The sequence below is a fragment of the Takifugu rubripes genome, chromosome 22 (assembly GCF_901000725.2).
Source record: "Takifugu rubripes chromosome 22, fTakRub1.2, whole genome shotgun sequence".
Taxonomy (NCBI): Eukaryota; Metazoa; Chordata; class Actinopteri; order Tetraodontiformes; family Tetraodontidae; genus Takifugu; species Takifugu rubripes.
Window position 1 is genome coordinate 3,240,744 of NC_042306.1, and position 15,392 is coordinate 3,256,135.

The 15,392-nt window shown below is 46.5% G+C and overlaps 1 protein-coding gene across 6 annotated transcripts in view; it reads left to right on the top strand.

The window, feature by feature from the left end:
- The window catches only part of mtcl1 (microtubule crosslinking factor 1), a 31,477-nt gene extending 19,129 nt beyond the window's left edge, over nt 1-12,348 (top strand). For 3 of the 6 annotated variants that reach the window (XM_029831720.1, XM_011616193.2, XM_029831721.1), the window contains 8 exons: nt 82-300; nt 563-700; nt 1,818-1,985; nt 2,979-3,224; nt 4,828-5,139; nt 5,399-5,475; nt 5,605-7,132; nt 11,189-12,348. In XM_029831720.1, the coding sequence (XP_029687580.1) occupies nt 82-300; nt 563-700; nt 1,818-1,985; nt 2,979-3,224; nt 4,828-5,139; nt 5,399-5,475; nt 5,605-7,132; nt 11,189-11,392 (2,892 nt within the window). In that variant the 3' untranslated portion in view covers nt 11,393-12,348. Of the gene's footprint in view, nt 1-81; nt 301-562; nt 701-1,817; nt 1,986-2,978; nt 3,225-4,827; nt 5,140-5,398; nt 5,476-5,604; nt 7,133-7,233; nt 7,265-8,140; nt 8,199-11,188 lie in introns of all 6 variants that reach the window. The other 3 variants (XR_003887101.1, XM_029831722.1, XM_029831723.1) reach the window with 3 other exon arrangements.
- The last annotated feature ends 3,044 nt before the right edge of the window (nt 12,349-15,392 follow it).

A 15,392-nucleotide genomic window follows, 5' to 3' on the forward strand; every position in this document is an offset into this window, starting at 1 on the left:
CATCATACCACGCTACTGCTGCCTGTTAGAATATGTGAGCACTTTAAAACATCCGAGTCTCTTTTAACAACACTCCTGCAGCAGGAAGACGAGCATTTACATCTTCAGGGCCACCAAGGTGGCCTGGAACTGCCGGGGCTTCAGAGTCACGAGGCGCCCTGGACTCAGGAGCGAGCAGCGCTGCAGCAGGAGGTCCGCCTCTTCAGACGCAACACTGTCATCTTCTACATGAAACTCAGGTCGATGCTGATGCGCCGGAGACTCAGCTGCAAGGAGCAGGAGGAGACAGCCCAGCCAGAGGTGAGTCCCTGGTCACCTGGACCTGAGAAGACTTTACTTTAGAAGCTGCTCTGTGCTTCTGAGGTCATTGCTAGGTTCATTCGTGCAGATTCAGATGGTGCACAGGTGAGGATTTATCATTTTTCTTCTGCTGGTACTTAAAAAGAGAATTCTGGTCCAATTCAACAAGGGGCTCTTGTCTTGTCTTGCGCCTGTCAAACGGATGGACGCCTGTCTTCAGCTGAAACACCTGATGTTGTTCTATGTGTTTCACACGTCCCAGTTTGAAAAGTTGGAGGGCATCCCAGACCTGGGAGAGATAGCGGAGCAGACAGAGGGGGAGCCAGCGCGAGATGAAAGACTGGGTTTAACTCAGGCCTCCAGGGATGTTCTTGGGGTCGGGACCGTGATTCCTCAGCAGGTACCGATACAAGCGCACACAGAACCTGACAAAACTGTTCCCCAGAGGGTTTGTGTTGCCAATAAGTGCTATTAAGCAATGATTCCATAATCAGTACTCCATATTACAAAAGAAAATAGATGCGACTGTGTTTAGTTTGCAGGAAAACTACACTCTATTCTGCTAACACACCTGCCAAATTAAAAACTATATTATTGGATGGGGAGTTTGCACGTCATTATTTTCCTCATTCATTTTAATTGCGTTCAAATGAATACTGGCAAGTCTGAAGTCCTGATGTCTGATGCCAGATCTGACCTAGATAACTAGTTAAAGACTGTAATTATGCTGCGTACAGATGGCCTCACTGGTACAGTCATCTCCTGTTGTTACTTTTATCAGTCAACAACTATGAAGAGCAAAGCAAACTTCATGTTCTTTATTCGTTTTTGGATGCCGTATTAGCCCCCTCCTTGCAATCTGCTTTCCTCAGCAGCAGATCAGCAGATGCAGATTTGTAGATTTGAATTATTAACAACGCTCAGCGCGTCTAGAGCTACAGGCGGCCAGCTGCAACAGCGTGCTGCCTTCAGTCGGTGGCAGGATGTCTTGTGACAGTAGTACGTTAGTGTCCCTTCAAAAGCTCAGACCTTTGAAATCAGTCGTGGGGAAGGAAATGCCCCAAATCTGTTCCTGCCTTCAGCGATAATTTTGGCCTCGTCAGCCTTCTGCCTTTGTACCAACATGCGTGCACGTGCAACACTGTTAGACAGTTATAGAGCTGGAAGGCTTATTAATGATAAATAATAAATAATCAAAATCTAGCGTCTTTTAATTGAAGAATAAGGATGTTTGGGGTTACAGTCCGTTTGTGTCCATTCATGTGAACGTTTGTGTTATTTAAAGTCAGGTTGGTGCTTAAACATTACGTTATTTAAATGGACACTGAGGGACAGATGGGGAAGGGGATGGAGGAGTCAGGTCAAAGTGATTTATCAAGCACTGTGGAAACAGGTTTATCCTCAAGGACTTTAAAGGGAAGCAAAGGACACCAGCCTGGATTACAACAAGAGGTCAAGAAAAAGATACGCCTGGATCTTCAATATTTCATTGGTTTGTGCTTCAATCTCTTGTGCAGCTCGAAGAGAATCGGAAAGTGCTGCAGGCCCTTCGAGCGCTGCTGGAGGAGTTTAGAGAGGAGCTGCAGGAGGAGGAGAAGCAGCGGTGCCAACTGCAGCAGGCCTACGCCAATGACAAAGCTGCCTGGGAGGTCAAGTGGGCAGAGATGAAGTGCCAGGTTGCGCAGGTACAGATGGCGTCTCAGCATTCTCCTTAAAGGGACAGGACACAATCTGGCGCAGGGAATTAGCAAAGCGTTCAACAAGGTGACAGTAAACATGTTGGGACAACCCTGCTGCACCATTCCAGCCCATTTGGGCCATTTTCTCATAAAATAGTGAATCATTAAATCAGCAAATCAAAAGAATAGAAGATATGTTCATCCAACATAACAGAGCTGGGACAATAATAGACAAGTACATGCATAATAAGGTTTAGTTAATCTAATAAGGCAACATATTGAAAGAGACTGACTATGCATATGGATATCTAGTATGATGTCACAGCAGAATTAAGGGTGCAAGAATGTGTGTTCATGGGAATATCCTGGTCAGTGTCCAGTGATGAAGTCGGTGTTAGTGTCGATGCTACATTCCTGTCCTTTCAACACCTTGCATGAAGCCTGTAAACGTCTACAGAACTTTGCGTCTACACACACTTTGCTTTCTACCATTTTGCTGTAATAACAGTGTTGTCTGTGTTATTGCCCTCAGCTCCTGAGCTAATATGTCACTCTAGGCTAGAAACAACCCTCAATCACAGCACCGTGGGAGTGGGTGGTCTTGGTCTGGTCTCAGTCACATTTGTTCCCGTTACTCTGTCACATTACACAGAGATCCGGTGACATGACACACACCATTCGTCGACATTAACACGCCACCGATGTAGCGTCACTCATGTTTGCTCGATGATACGTCAACATATAGCGTGCAGGGGTCTGAAGAGGTACCAGTACGGGCCTTTACGTCACTGGAGCGACCGCTTTACTGGGAAATCCGGATGGTGTTGTGGTGTGTTTGAGAAACAGGGCCCAACACATTAGCTCACATAACATGGGTCAACATGTTGCAGGAGGAGGAGGAGGAGGGTTCGCTGGAGGAAGAGGGGCCACTGTACCATTTACTGATTTAACATTGACGCTGATCAACCAAAAATGAATGTGTTGCTGCTCTTTGGCTAGTTGGAGGCAGGTGGCAAGACGCGGGGCGAAGCGCAGCGAGATGCCGAGTGGACCCTGAATCAGGAGCGTGAGGAGCATCTGCGTCTTCTGGCCGAGAGTCACAGCAGCTCGTTGGACCTCCGCTGGAAACTGCAGCACGGAGAGAAGAGGTGGGGCCGCGAGAGGGCCGACCTGCTGGAGCGCTTCGACAGGGAGCGGCAGGAGTGGGACGCCAACACGAAGGAGCTCCACCACAAGATGGAGAAGGTGAGACGATCACAGACAGATGAGCGATGAGTGACCAGCTCTGGATAAGCTGAATGTTGTCCATATATTATATATCCGCTTGTCAAGTTCTCAGAGCTCTTTCAGCTGTTACATTGACAAATTTCACTGTCAGGCAACTCTATAGTGGAGAAATATACTTCTCAAACAAACTCAGCTGAAGTATCAGAAGGATTTTACTCACTATGCTTTTGGTGTTTGGGTTAAGTTCTTGCGTAGATTAAACGCCAAGAGCCATTATGTCACAAAGGCATCCTTAATAACTGATGCCCTTTGTAATTAATTAGAAATATGGTATCATCTCACCTCTCTCGTGTTTGATGTTCAGAGCAAGAGGCAATCATTAATATAAGATATATTATTAGCTTAGATAGCAGGAACCGGAATGATAGGAGGTGGAACGCACTCCAAATACGAGACTTTGATCAGAAAATAAACACGCTGATGCGCTACTAAGTGGAGACATGCAGCAGGAAGCAGCGATGCATTATTTAGTGACAGAGAGCAGGTCAACAGCTTGACAGCACAGCCAAAGGTGTGGCTGTCATCTCAGGCGATGAAATGCCACAAACCGCCACAACACATCACCTTAAGTGATGATATACTCGTCAGGTAGCAGAAATGTGCAGCTAGCTATGTTCTTAAGATACCAACTACAACTTGCAGTTAATCGTGTGGTGAAAAATATACACATATAATTTAAATTTTTTAACTGACATGCTTTCACCGAGATTCCAAGTATAACCTAAATAAATCAGAGCATAGGTTTTTAGCATAGATGTACTTCTCCCAGTTAAAACCATGTTGAAGTGCAACTGTGAGTAGCAAGTAACAAGTGTTACGCTAATAAACTAAATACCACTAGTGGGAAGTATCGTAAATACGATGAGGAGATTCTGTGACTTTCGCTTCCAGATTCTTTCGCTCCCAGAAAGGAAAAGGACAGGTCCAAGTAGAGAACCTTGAGGAACTCCGTGGCCAATCTAACACTGTAGAGTCACTGTAACCGGATGCTGGCAGCACAGTCTGATTTGCTATTTTCAGTATTGACAATATTGATGGCAGGACGCAGTAAGGCTGCTCCATCTTCAACAAGAGTCCATCTCAGTCGATCATAATCACTGCTGTCTGTCCAAATGCGGGGTGGTCCAGGGGTTAATAAATTAAAAAGGGCTCTTCATTGATTCAGTCTACTATCACTACGTGGGTCTGAGAGATATTCCAAGGATCTTAGAGCAGTGATGGTGACGCTCTTGATGAAAGAGTAGCAGAAGGCCTGGAGGATCCTCTTATTTACTCCGAAGCACTTGTGATGTATACGAGGTACTGCCTCTGGGGACATTTCCTGAGAATCTCCTCAATTAGAGGAATTAGAATTAGGAATTAAATTTTTAAAGATAGTGCCCAGGTGTTTGTGCTCCTCTGCAAGCTCACTGGGTTCTCCATAGATTTTGGTGGTGTCTGCTGCCACCAGATTCCTCAGTCTGCTAAAAAAAGGTTACCCCCCCATGTTTTTGGTTTAAAGACACAGCTTCACTGAGGTTATCGCACCTATTCACAAGGCTCATGGTGCTTCATTTTGCAGTTACAGAGAGAGGTGACCACACGGCGAGTTGAGGGCATCGAGGGCAACTCGGACCATGAAGGCGTATTTTCCACTCAGGACGTCACTCCCAGGTCACCTCGCCCCTGTACATCCACTCCAATCCCAGGGTCTTCCACTCGCTCCCACTCTGATTCTGAGGCCATGCTGGAGGAGCAGGGGGCTGTGATGAGGCTAAAAGGGCCAACGGAAAACCTGTTCCTGGATGCGCTGTCTTTAGATCCCCTTTGCGGCCTTGAGGTTCCTCCACCCTCCAGACTGGAGAGTGAGAAGAAGTTCCCCTGCATGGAAGAGGTAACACCAGCTCCAGAATTTAAACTCTTGATCTCACCATTGCACCTTATTTTGGGAATTTATTTCTATCAGTTCATCACAGCATACTATAAAAGGGATGGATGGTACAACTGCAGACTGTCTTCAGTGAATATTAGACGTTGCATTGACATATACATTCAGTATTAACCTTTCAGAATGATGGACTTTTAAACATTTTGTTTTTACAAATGTTGAACCAAATCTCTTCGCGGGATTTCATTTTTGTCTCGTGTTTCAGGCTCTGAATGAGATTTCAGAGGGAGAAGGTGATCTTGAGCATGGAGATGAGGAGCTGGGTGTTGGGAGTCTGCTCAGGTGACTTCATGGCAAAAGAATATTGATATTTCAACTGTGGTTTTGTGAGCGATACCTATTCAAATGGCTTCATGTTATTTAAGGTTCAGCTGTTTTGATGGGTGTTTTGTTGATCGATTATCTGCACAGAGCAAAGTCGGTGTGCTCAATGAGCGACTTCCAACGTTTAATGGACAGCTCACCATTCCTCCCCGTCAAGACTCGCAATGATGAACAGGTCCAAGATGACGTCACCCCCCCTCTATCTCCAGATGACCTCAAATACATTGAAGAGTTCAACAACAAGGGCTGGGACTTCCCAACGACTCCATCAGGTCCAGGTTCCACCCGAGAAACATCGACCATTGAGGCTCAGGGAGGGGAACGCGTTCTTGATCCATTCCATCCACCGGCCTGGTTTCTTACCACCAGCGCCACCCTGACCACCAGCACCTTGAGCAGCCCTGACCACTGCCACAAGTCTCCACTGAGGGGCAATGGTGCAGGGAGAGCAGAAAACTGTGGGATTCATGTCCTCCTTAGCCCCTCCAGGACTGGGGCAGCCGAGCACCCAACTGCCCAAGAGCCGGACTACCTGTATGCCAAAGGGACCAAAGCAAGGATTGGAGGGGAAGCTGGGGCGGGGGCCAATGGACCAGATGAGGTATTCAGCAGTGGGAGGTGGGCCTGCGGACTTCTGGAGGGTGGAGGATTAAGGACATCTCCAAACCAGTCCCCCATCTGCCCCACAGTGGGATATGCTTCACCACTGGACCTGCAGCTCTCTAGAAATTTAAGCGATGACATGAAGGAAGTGGCCATCTCTGTGAGGAACGCCATCCGTTCCCCACCAGGTCCTGTCGTCCGGGACACTGCCTGTCAAACGAATGGATTTACCACACGAGGAACACAGACCACCCAGACCATCAGCGTGGGCCTACAAACAGACCTGCTTAGGAACCTCACCAGCAGTCCCCACCGCTGCCTCACCCCAAAAGGCGGAGGCACACCTATTTCCTCGCCGTCCCGGAACACGAGAAAGGTGCAGTATTCACCTGTTGTCCAGAGCAAATTTGAGCGTCCCTGCTGCTCACCAAAGTACGGTTCGCCCAAACTCCAACGGAAATTGTCCACATCCAATAAAGTGGATCTACCCAATGCTTGTCGAACCGCCACCCCCACCACACCGCAGAAAGGCAACAGCGAGTCCGCCTGGGCTCGCTCCACCACGACTCGTGACAGTCCCGTCCATACCACCATCAATGACGGACTCTCCAGCCTCTTTAACATCATTGACCACACTCCGGCATCCTACGACTCCATGCAGAAGTTCAACAAGTCCCCCAGTCGCTCTCGTCCTGGCCATCCCTCCACTATGGATCCTTGCCATCCTCAGGGTGTTCTCGTGCAGGAATTCCTTCGGACAGCTCGTGGGCGCTCACCCAGTCCCGTGCAGCTTATAGTGGAAACGCAAGGCGACAAAAACCCAGAAGTGGTGAGCATACGGCAGGACCTTTCAGCACCGCCTGGCTACACGCTGGCTGAAAACGCAGCCCGAATCCTGAACAAGAAGATGCAGGAGCAGAACTTAAGAGAGGAGCGGAGGCTGCAGGCCGGTGGACAGAGCAGAGACAACAACAGACAGGCCGACACAGACCGACAGCCAGGCTGTATGGAGGTAAATATACCAACTGAAAGGATCGGTTGTTTCATCCTACAGCCCTGTGAATGTGGTATATTCTGTTTCTAATCAGAGAATATCGATGCTCTTTTTCTCAGATGAAAAGCTCTGACTGATGCACTGGTAAAGGTGATATATTTGATGACTATATTGAGCTTTCCTTCCTGGCTCTATGTGACGTAGATGCTCTCGGGTCTCTTCTCATGTGCCCAATCACTGCAGTACGGCTTTCATTTCATTGCTTTTGCTACTACTGAGGCATGACCGAGTCAACTGGGAAACGAAACCCTCAGTAGGGATCCTAGTGGGATTGTAGCGACGGGGCCATCGTCAGGGCAAAATTCAAAATGGTTCCGGTTCTTGAGGTTGTTAGAGTCCTCTAAAAGAACCACCAGCTGGCCCTGTTTTTACCAGCCGCTCAGCAACACTTAAGAAAAAAGAAATGACTGAGAGGTAGCAGGAGAAGAACACGTTCATCTACTGGACTGTGGACGGCACCATAATCCCACAGAATTGTCCTCCATCATCAGCAGCTGCTCTTCCCACATCTGCAAATTAGAGCAGGATGCTTGTGGAGGACAGTTAAACATTTTCAGTTAGCAAATGTTCATTGAACGTTGCCGTCCACTCTGTACTGCAGATGTGGATATGCTCGGCACAAATATTTTAAAAAATATTTCAATTTAACAGTGTAGCATGTAAATGTAGAGTATATGGATGTATACCGCACTGTGTTGCTAATTATACCAATATTGGCATATTACCATGTAGTAACACTTCCCCAGACTGTACTGACTGAGAGTCATGGTTCAACGTTTCTTTGGGTTTCTTTCAAGTCTTTGAAATCTGCCACAGGCTGTCTATAAAATGATTTATATTCCTTTCCGACCTGACTTTACCTGGTTAACATTTCCTCGTTTATTTTCCCTCCTTCTCCCCCTTTGTCTCCTCCCATCTGGGTATTATCTCCCCCTCTCCCTCGCCATCCGCTGTACTCTGATCCAGAACCACACTGTAATACTAACAACTCCTTGGGGATTATAACTCTGCTTGTCTCCATGATGTAAGTTCCTCTTCCTCCTTCTGGTCCTCTGCAAACTTTAGCCACAGCCACACGGATGTCACCCCTCACGCCCTGCAGATCCCTGTCCTCCTCCTCCTCCACACCCTCTCCATAGATGCATGCTTCACAGGACAACAGAGTGACAGTGTGTCGACTCATCGAAGTGATGTCAGAAAGTCCTGTTTCTTCATGTTAACACATGCATGCTCTGTGCTTGTTTTTCTTATATATATTCTTTTTTTTTTGTTTAGTAAGACCATTTTAAAGGACCATAATGGTGTTACTGCATGTTTTATTCCATTAACCATAAATCACATCTATGTTGCGGTATCGCGCAATCAAATCTTATACGACTGCACTCGGAAAATCAGCTTTAGAAGATTAACAAAGGGATCGGAAATCAGTTACAGTGGACATTTATTAAGCTGTAATTACGTCAGTGAGCTGAAAACAGCTTCTGATTTGATTAATATTGTTGCCCATAGAACATCAAATTCAAGGAGAAGGGCTTTGTCCAGGCAAGGGTCTGCTGGGTCTTCAACCCCTAAGCGGGTTGAACATGTGACCTTTTTTAATGTTTTATCAATCTGGACAAAATGGAGATAATTGGCTTATAAGTAGTGCGATAAAAAATACACTTGATATGTATGAATGGCACCTTTAGTGATTGACATGATCGAAGGTCTGGTCATGTGACCACTCTCCCTTTGACATCAGTCAGTGCCCGATTGTGTCTCTACACTCGTTAGCTGACCCGTAATAGCGCGGCTGTATCGTAAACCCGGTGCAAAGCTGGTTAATGACTGTTATCGTGACTTCCGAGACGTGTGCACAGCTGCTGGAGGCTGCAGTGAACCAGGAACCAAAGGAAAGGCTGATCTTATCTGACGGCAAAGTCGGATTTGGACCCTGGTGTAAACATCTGCACCTTTAATAAGATTCATGAAATCGGGCGCCCATAGTTTGGCTTTCATGGCAGCCTGCTTTGAGCTGAGGTAGTTCCCAGCTTAAATGAAACGTGCAGTCGGGTGATTTGGCCCTCAAGTGGACCCTGCAAACTGCCTATATGGTCCTTTAGAATTCGGTTGTATCCAGTTGGTGTGACTTGCGCGTCCGGGAACGGGCTGCGTTTCACGCCGAACTGTGTCGCCACCGATGAAGGTCGTTAACATATGAAGACTCTTCACATTCGTCAGCGCAGGTTAACTGTCTGCTGGGATCCGTAGAGTTCAGTATGGATCATTTTGGGTTTTTTCCAGCTCGTCTTTGCATCGCCGTGTGTCCATCACGAACAGACTGTGACGTTTACTGTGGTGTTGTGCGTTTGTCGGTCTATGATTCCTCCTGCAGTTCGCCTCGGTCGTCTCCCTCCCCACTAACAAATCTCTCTGACTAAATGAAGATGATGGTCAAGTTCTACTCTCTTTCCTGCTGTTTGCTGGGGTTTAACTGGTTTATTGGTCCATTTTACATGCTCAGCAGAAAAATCCACCTTGTGACACGCCGTTACTTGAGTTTATTGAACGCACAATTCCTTTTGATGCACTTATGATGCCAAAACCAGTTCAAATATTGGAACAACCTTTGAGTGGTTGATGAGATGGCTGAATGCCTGATTTACGACCGTTTGGAGGTGGATTTCTCTTTCAAGGTGGAACCATCACTGACAACTTCTTTGTGTTGCAGTCTTCAGTGTTGTTGCCTGAACTCTTGTAAACATTTAATGCATAAAAACTATATGTGAAGGTGGACGACATGACCTTTCCCCAAAATGAGGCCAGAGCCGCAGGGGCGAGAGCCTTCGCTCGCAGATATCTTGGCCAGCTTTATGTGCGATGGCAGGAAAAGGCCACATGTCGTCCACCTTTGGTGTGATTAGAGGCTGCATGAACTGTGGAACTGTGGTGCTCTCAACATTATCAACATTAAAAAAGGGAAACCCACGTGGCGGCATGGTGGTGTGGTGGCCTCACATAAAGTAGGTCCCAGGTCTCCTTTGGGCCGGGGGCTTCTCTCTGCATGTTCTTCCTGTGTCTCCACGGGTTCAGTTCAGCCTCCTCCTACAGTCCAAAGACGTGCGCTCGGGGTTGTATCAGCGATTCTGAGCAAAGACACAGTGAGTTTTTTACTGTCCCCTCATGAGACCAGCTGCTAACAGTGAGGAGAAAAACCTCCTGTTAGTGAGGCTTTTCTCAAAAAAATCGCTTCTACAACCATCATGTATCAGAAAAAAAAGGTTAAAACCTTTATACTCTTGAGACCCAGAAAGAAATCTTCTATTCTGAATTACATAGTTGTGTGTGGTGAAAAGAGCAGGCCCGACTTTAACACCATTATGGTGCACTGCTGGTTCTCAAGAGGACTTAATAAATTCACATGAACAGAGACTGAAATAATTTCCTGACCTTGCAGGTCTTTTCTTGCATCTACTGAATGAATGTGTTAGCATAACAAGAGGAAAAGTTAAATGTGAACAGGCTGAAGCCCCGAGAACAGGAGGACAATAAGTGCAGGGGGTTCCAAAGTAGGGGAAATAAGGTTGGGGACCTAAAAAAACGAACAAAAATACAACCTTTGGATGCTGGCACCACCTGTACAAATCTGTTGTTTTCGCAGGTTGTGAACTCATCACCCTTTGGTGGAGCCATCTTTTTTATTTAATCCATCTGACTCCTTTTTTCCCTTCAGTTCATCTTCCGTCCACCGACGGTCGACAGGCAGGGAGGAGTTATTTTATGATCAGGGCCGGGGTGTCCCGGTGGGGTTTTCAAGGTAACTTCCGCAGCATTTTAGAGAAAGGCGAGCGTTAGTGATCACACCTTGCTGCAGCTCGTCAGCCTGGGCGTTCGGGTCACATGACCTCGGTCCAATCAGGGAGTGTTCAATCCAGTGGTGGCTTTTTTCACTCTTTCTTTGGGAAGATTACAATAACGCTATAATATATATATTATACTGCAGAAACAAGTCTGCCTAACATCTCTTTGTCGCAGGACCTGCCTCGCTCGCCAGTGGCTCCACCCCTGGACTCCTGCTTCCTGAGACCAGCCCGCCCAGCCAACCGCCGACCCCCGTCACGCTGGGCCGCTCACACTCTCTCCTCCTCCCCCAAGTGGGGTGAGGCCTCAAAGAGGAGGTGCACTTTCCCACCAGCAGGGCACCAGAGGACCATCCTGGAGGATGAGGAGCCGGCATGAGACATTCCCCTCGACGGCAACCTTAAAGACCTCAGAACCCCACCTCCGATCCCAGGAGGCTGAAAAGGGGGCGGGGTTTGCTTTACTCCTAGTAGCACCAGCTGACCATCGTGAAACCTGAACTTTAGTCCAGGAGAACCTGGAAGGCACTGTAACATGAAAAAGCATAAAACACCGACCGTAATCTCACATTTCCATAAGAGGTGCCTGCAAACACAGAGCACATGAATCACATCTGTGGCAACATGATTTTTAAGACCAACATATATGTAGATTTGACGTGTTTTATTGTGAAATTTGTAGGCCAGCTGTTGCATTTCTGTGACGTTTACAGGGTTTGTGTTTCTTTCCCCTAATGTTTAAGCTTTTATTTTTCTATATTACACATATTTTGTGTTGTCTTGCATCTTGTTTTTATTTCAGGAAGAGGGCGTGTCCGTCTCTGCTGGCCTTTGGAGTTTAAGGGTTTTTTTTATTTTCAAGAAAAAGTAAAAGTAAAAGAACTTAAAACCCCTGCTTCACTGGGTCTGAAGCAGACACACATGATGTCATTTCTGATGTTAATCTAGTTTATTTTTTACATGGGGATGAATGTCGGGCATCACTGCAGGTGGCAGCAAAGAGAATAAACTTTATGCATATTTGGGAGGTCGTGATAGAAATCGGTCAAATATTTGCATGCCTTTTCAACTACTAGCACTTTAGTGCATGTACATACAGGCTGTAGTCATTTGAGAATACACTCGATTTGAATGAATAAGAGTTTTTAAGTCCTATTGTACCTGCAGGCTGCTGCTATCGGAGTTACTCTTTTCTTTGGGGAGGGGCAAAAGTGAATGTGGGGGGGTAAAAAAAAAAGGAATGTTTCAAATGGAAAGTCTATGTCACAAAGTCTATTGATCTATAGTCTGATGTTTAAAAAAAATGGTAATAAATATGAATGTGCGTTTACAAAACATCTGGCACCTCGTCTGTCTGTCTGTCTGTCTGTCTGTCTGTCTGTCTGTTTGTGTCTGTCTGTCTCTCTTTCTATCTGTCTGTCTGTCTCTCTGTCTGTCTGTTTGTGTCTGTCTATCTGTGTGTCTGTCTGTCTGTCTGTCTGTCTCTCTGTCTGTCTGTTTGTGTCTGTCTGTCTGTTTGTGTCTGTCTGTCTGTCTGTCTGTCTGTCTCTCTGTCTGTCTGTTTGTGTCTGTCTGACTGACTGACTGACACTTGGTCACAAATGTTAGCTACAGATCATATCAGATTATTTCCATTAGACCTGAATGTCAGCCGAGACTGATGCTGAACTCTGTGTGTGTGTGTGTGTGTCTGTGTGTGTGTGTGTGTGTGTGCGTGTTACAGTTGCAGACCACAGGATTACAGTGGGTCATGGGGGACAGACACACACAGAATGTGAATAAGAAGATTGTGTCCTCCCAGAAGTCAAATCCGCTTGCATCACGAGCACACATGCACAAGCGTATGTGTGATACTCAGCTTGTCACGCAAGAGGAAGATCAGCGGCGCCAATCTGTGTGTCCAGGATGCTGTTCTACATCTATATTACCTTCTGAGGTCATCAGCCTCCAACCGCTGTTAGAGAAAATGTTGGAGGCTCATAATTACAGGTTGTTCATCTCATGTCTTCTCCTGGATCCAGATGCCGATGCAGAGATCTCTGCTGGATCCGGTTTCTGAGGTATAAATCCCGTTTTTTTGTTGTTAGGTGATAAATAATGATTTTAAGTCACATTTATTGAGAATCCTGCAGGAAAACATAAATATTTGACACAAATCTACCTCCATCTCCTCTTAGGTCTTCTTCCTGGTCCCCTGCTTGTAGGGGACTGGGCTCTGCCGAGGTACTCTTGAGCCCCCAAATGCCTGTTAAGGGCAGCTCAGCCACCTCTCTCTGAACGAGTGCGTGTAGTCATTGTTACTCTACATAAATGTTTCTCTAAGTCCACTGTCCCTCCTCTGGACGTGTCCCAACTATCTCACACTTTACTTCCAACATGTCTAACGCGCCTCCCTTTGATGTTCTCATTCTTGATCTTCTCCATCTGTGTTTGTCCCAAAAGAGAAGTGATACTCGACTCAACTCGACTCTACTCGACCCTGCGCCACCCAAAAGCGGCTCCCTCTGACCTTGTCTGACCTTCACTTTCAAAAACCTCAGACAGTGCAGCTAGTGCCGATTTTCTAGCCTTTAGCTAACAGCTAATACTGAAGTGTTCAGATTCTGACGGAGTGAAAAACATTTCTTGGATAGTGTCGAAAGGAGTGATGAAGAGGGAGGGCCGAAGCTGAAGGCTTCCATGGTCCATTCAGAAAGTAATAACGGTGAATAATTAATGTGGCCCAGCTGCACACTGTGGATGGTACTGAGCAGGTCAGTGAGGGGAAGATAAAGATGCTCGGATTTAATGTCGATTCACTCTGAGTGAAAACCCACCGCTGCTCAATAATTTACACACACACACACGCACACACACACACACGCAGGCACACGATGACCCTGCTGTAGAGCTGCTGAAAGGGTGCGGATTCTAAAATGTTAAAGCCACCCTCAGGAAACATCCTGAAGCAAACACAGAAACTATTTTAAACCACCGATGCAGTCACACTTTCGGAGCTGAATCTTTTTCTGTAGGTGCTAAATGTTCTGCTCGGCTGCTCTGAAGGGCAGCTCACACACTCATCAGAGTTAAGGCTTGGATACTTTTCTCTAGAATCAAATATATACAGTCACTTTAGGATAGTTTGGACATTGTTGTGGTTACTTCCTGTGTTGATCATCACAGCCGAGACCCAAAAGATGGCATCACCTTATAAAGTCACCTGAAGCTCATCCAATTAAAAGATAAGATGATAAATGAGGTGGCGGGCCGCTTCTTAGGACACTGAGTAAGAAAAATCTGCTGATTCAAACCAATTATCAGGACAGGACACTGCATTGTGTCCACTCCTGATGAAGACAACAGTTTGTGCTCGTCTAATAATGAAACCTTTTGCAAACTCAATATGAATTCATCCCCCCAAGAAAAGAGCTGAGTGATTTTCAGGTGTCCTCCTGTTTTTGGATGCACCCTCTGACCCCGGCTTCTTTTTTCATCAGTCTTTCTCCTCTGACCTGCGGTTGAGGACACAACAGCCTGGCCGTCTCATTGTAAATGCTTCCCCCTCATGTTCCCGAACCGCTGCACATAAACACATCGGACGCTTGTCTCCTAATGAGGTTGCAGCTGTTGCATCAGGAGTCAGCTGACAGCTAAATCTAAACACGTGGACAGCTGATACTTGCCGTGTCCAGTATCAGCTGGAGGACATTGGCAGGGGACCAAAATATGGTAGCTGGACATCTTAGAATGCTGTTTTGAATGTCTTGCTAGCAAAGAAATTAGCAAACTTCCAGGAGTCAACTGTTACGTCACTGTGCAATGACATGGATGTCCTCCATCTGTCCCACAAACTGTCTTCTTTAGCATGTCTTCTGTTTAAAAACTGGACCCCAAACTGTACAAGCCCGCAGCTGTGTGACAATAAGCCACACAATAGGCCTGGTTGCACCATTAGCTCTGCCAATAGCGGAGAGGTTGCCATGACAACGACACAAAAGCTGTTTGGCACAAGCAAAAGGTTTGGCTCCGAGGGGAATTCATACTCAATTATAGCTTTGCCTGCAAAGTGTCCAGGTCTCCCTTTCTGTTACATCATGATTCTCGTCTCCCTTCTCCTCTGTAGTCCAGACTGAGGTGCTGACGCTGGGTGAAGAACCTGATGTTGAGGTCTGTAGTTCAATAAGAAACACTAATGTGAGACGATGTTGATGAGTGGACAGATGGTGTATTTACATCTTTAGATCTGCACCATGATAAATATTTCCAGTCTCTGGATAAATGAGGCCCATGGAGCTCCAGCTAGTCACCACCTGCTTCTTACACATACATGATGATGATTCCCACAAATGGGAGTGGACGGATTCGTCTCTCTCTGAGACCTGTCCTGAGTTGGACCT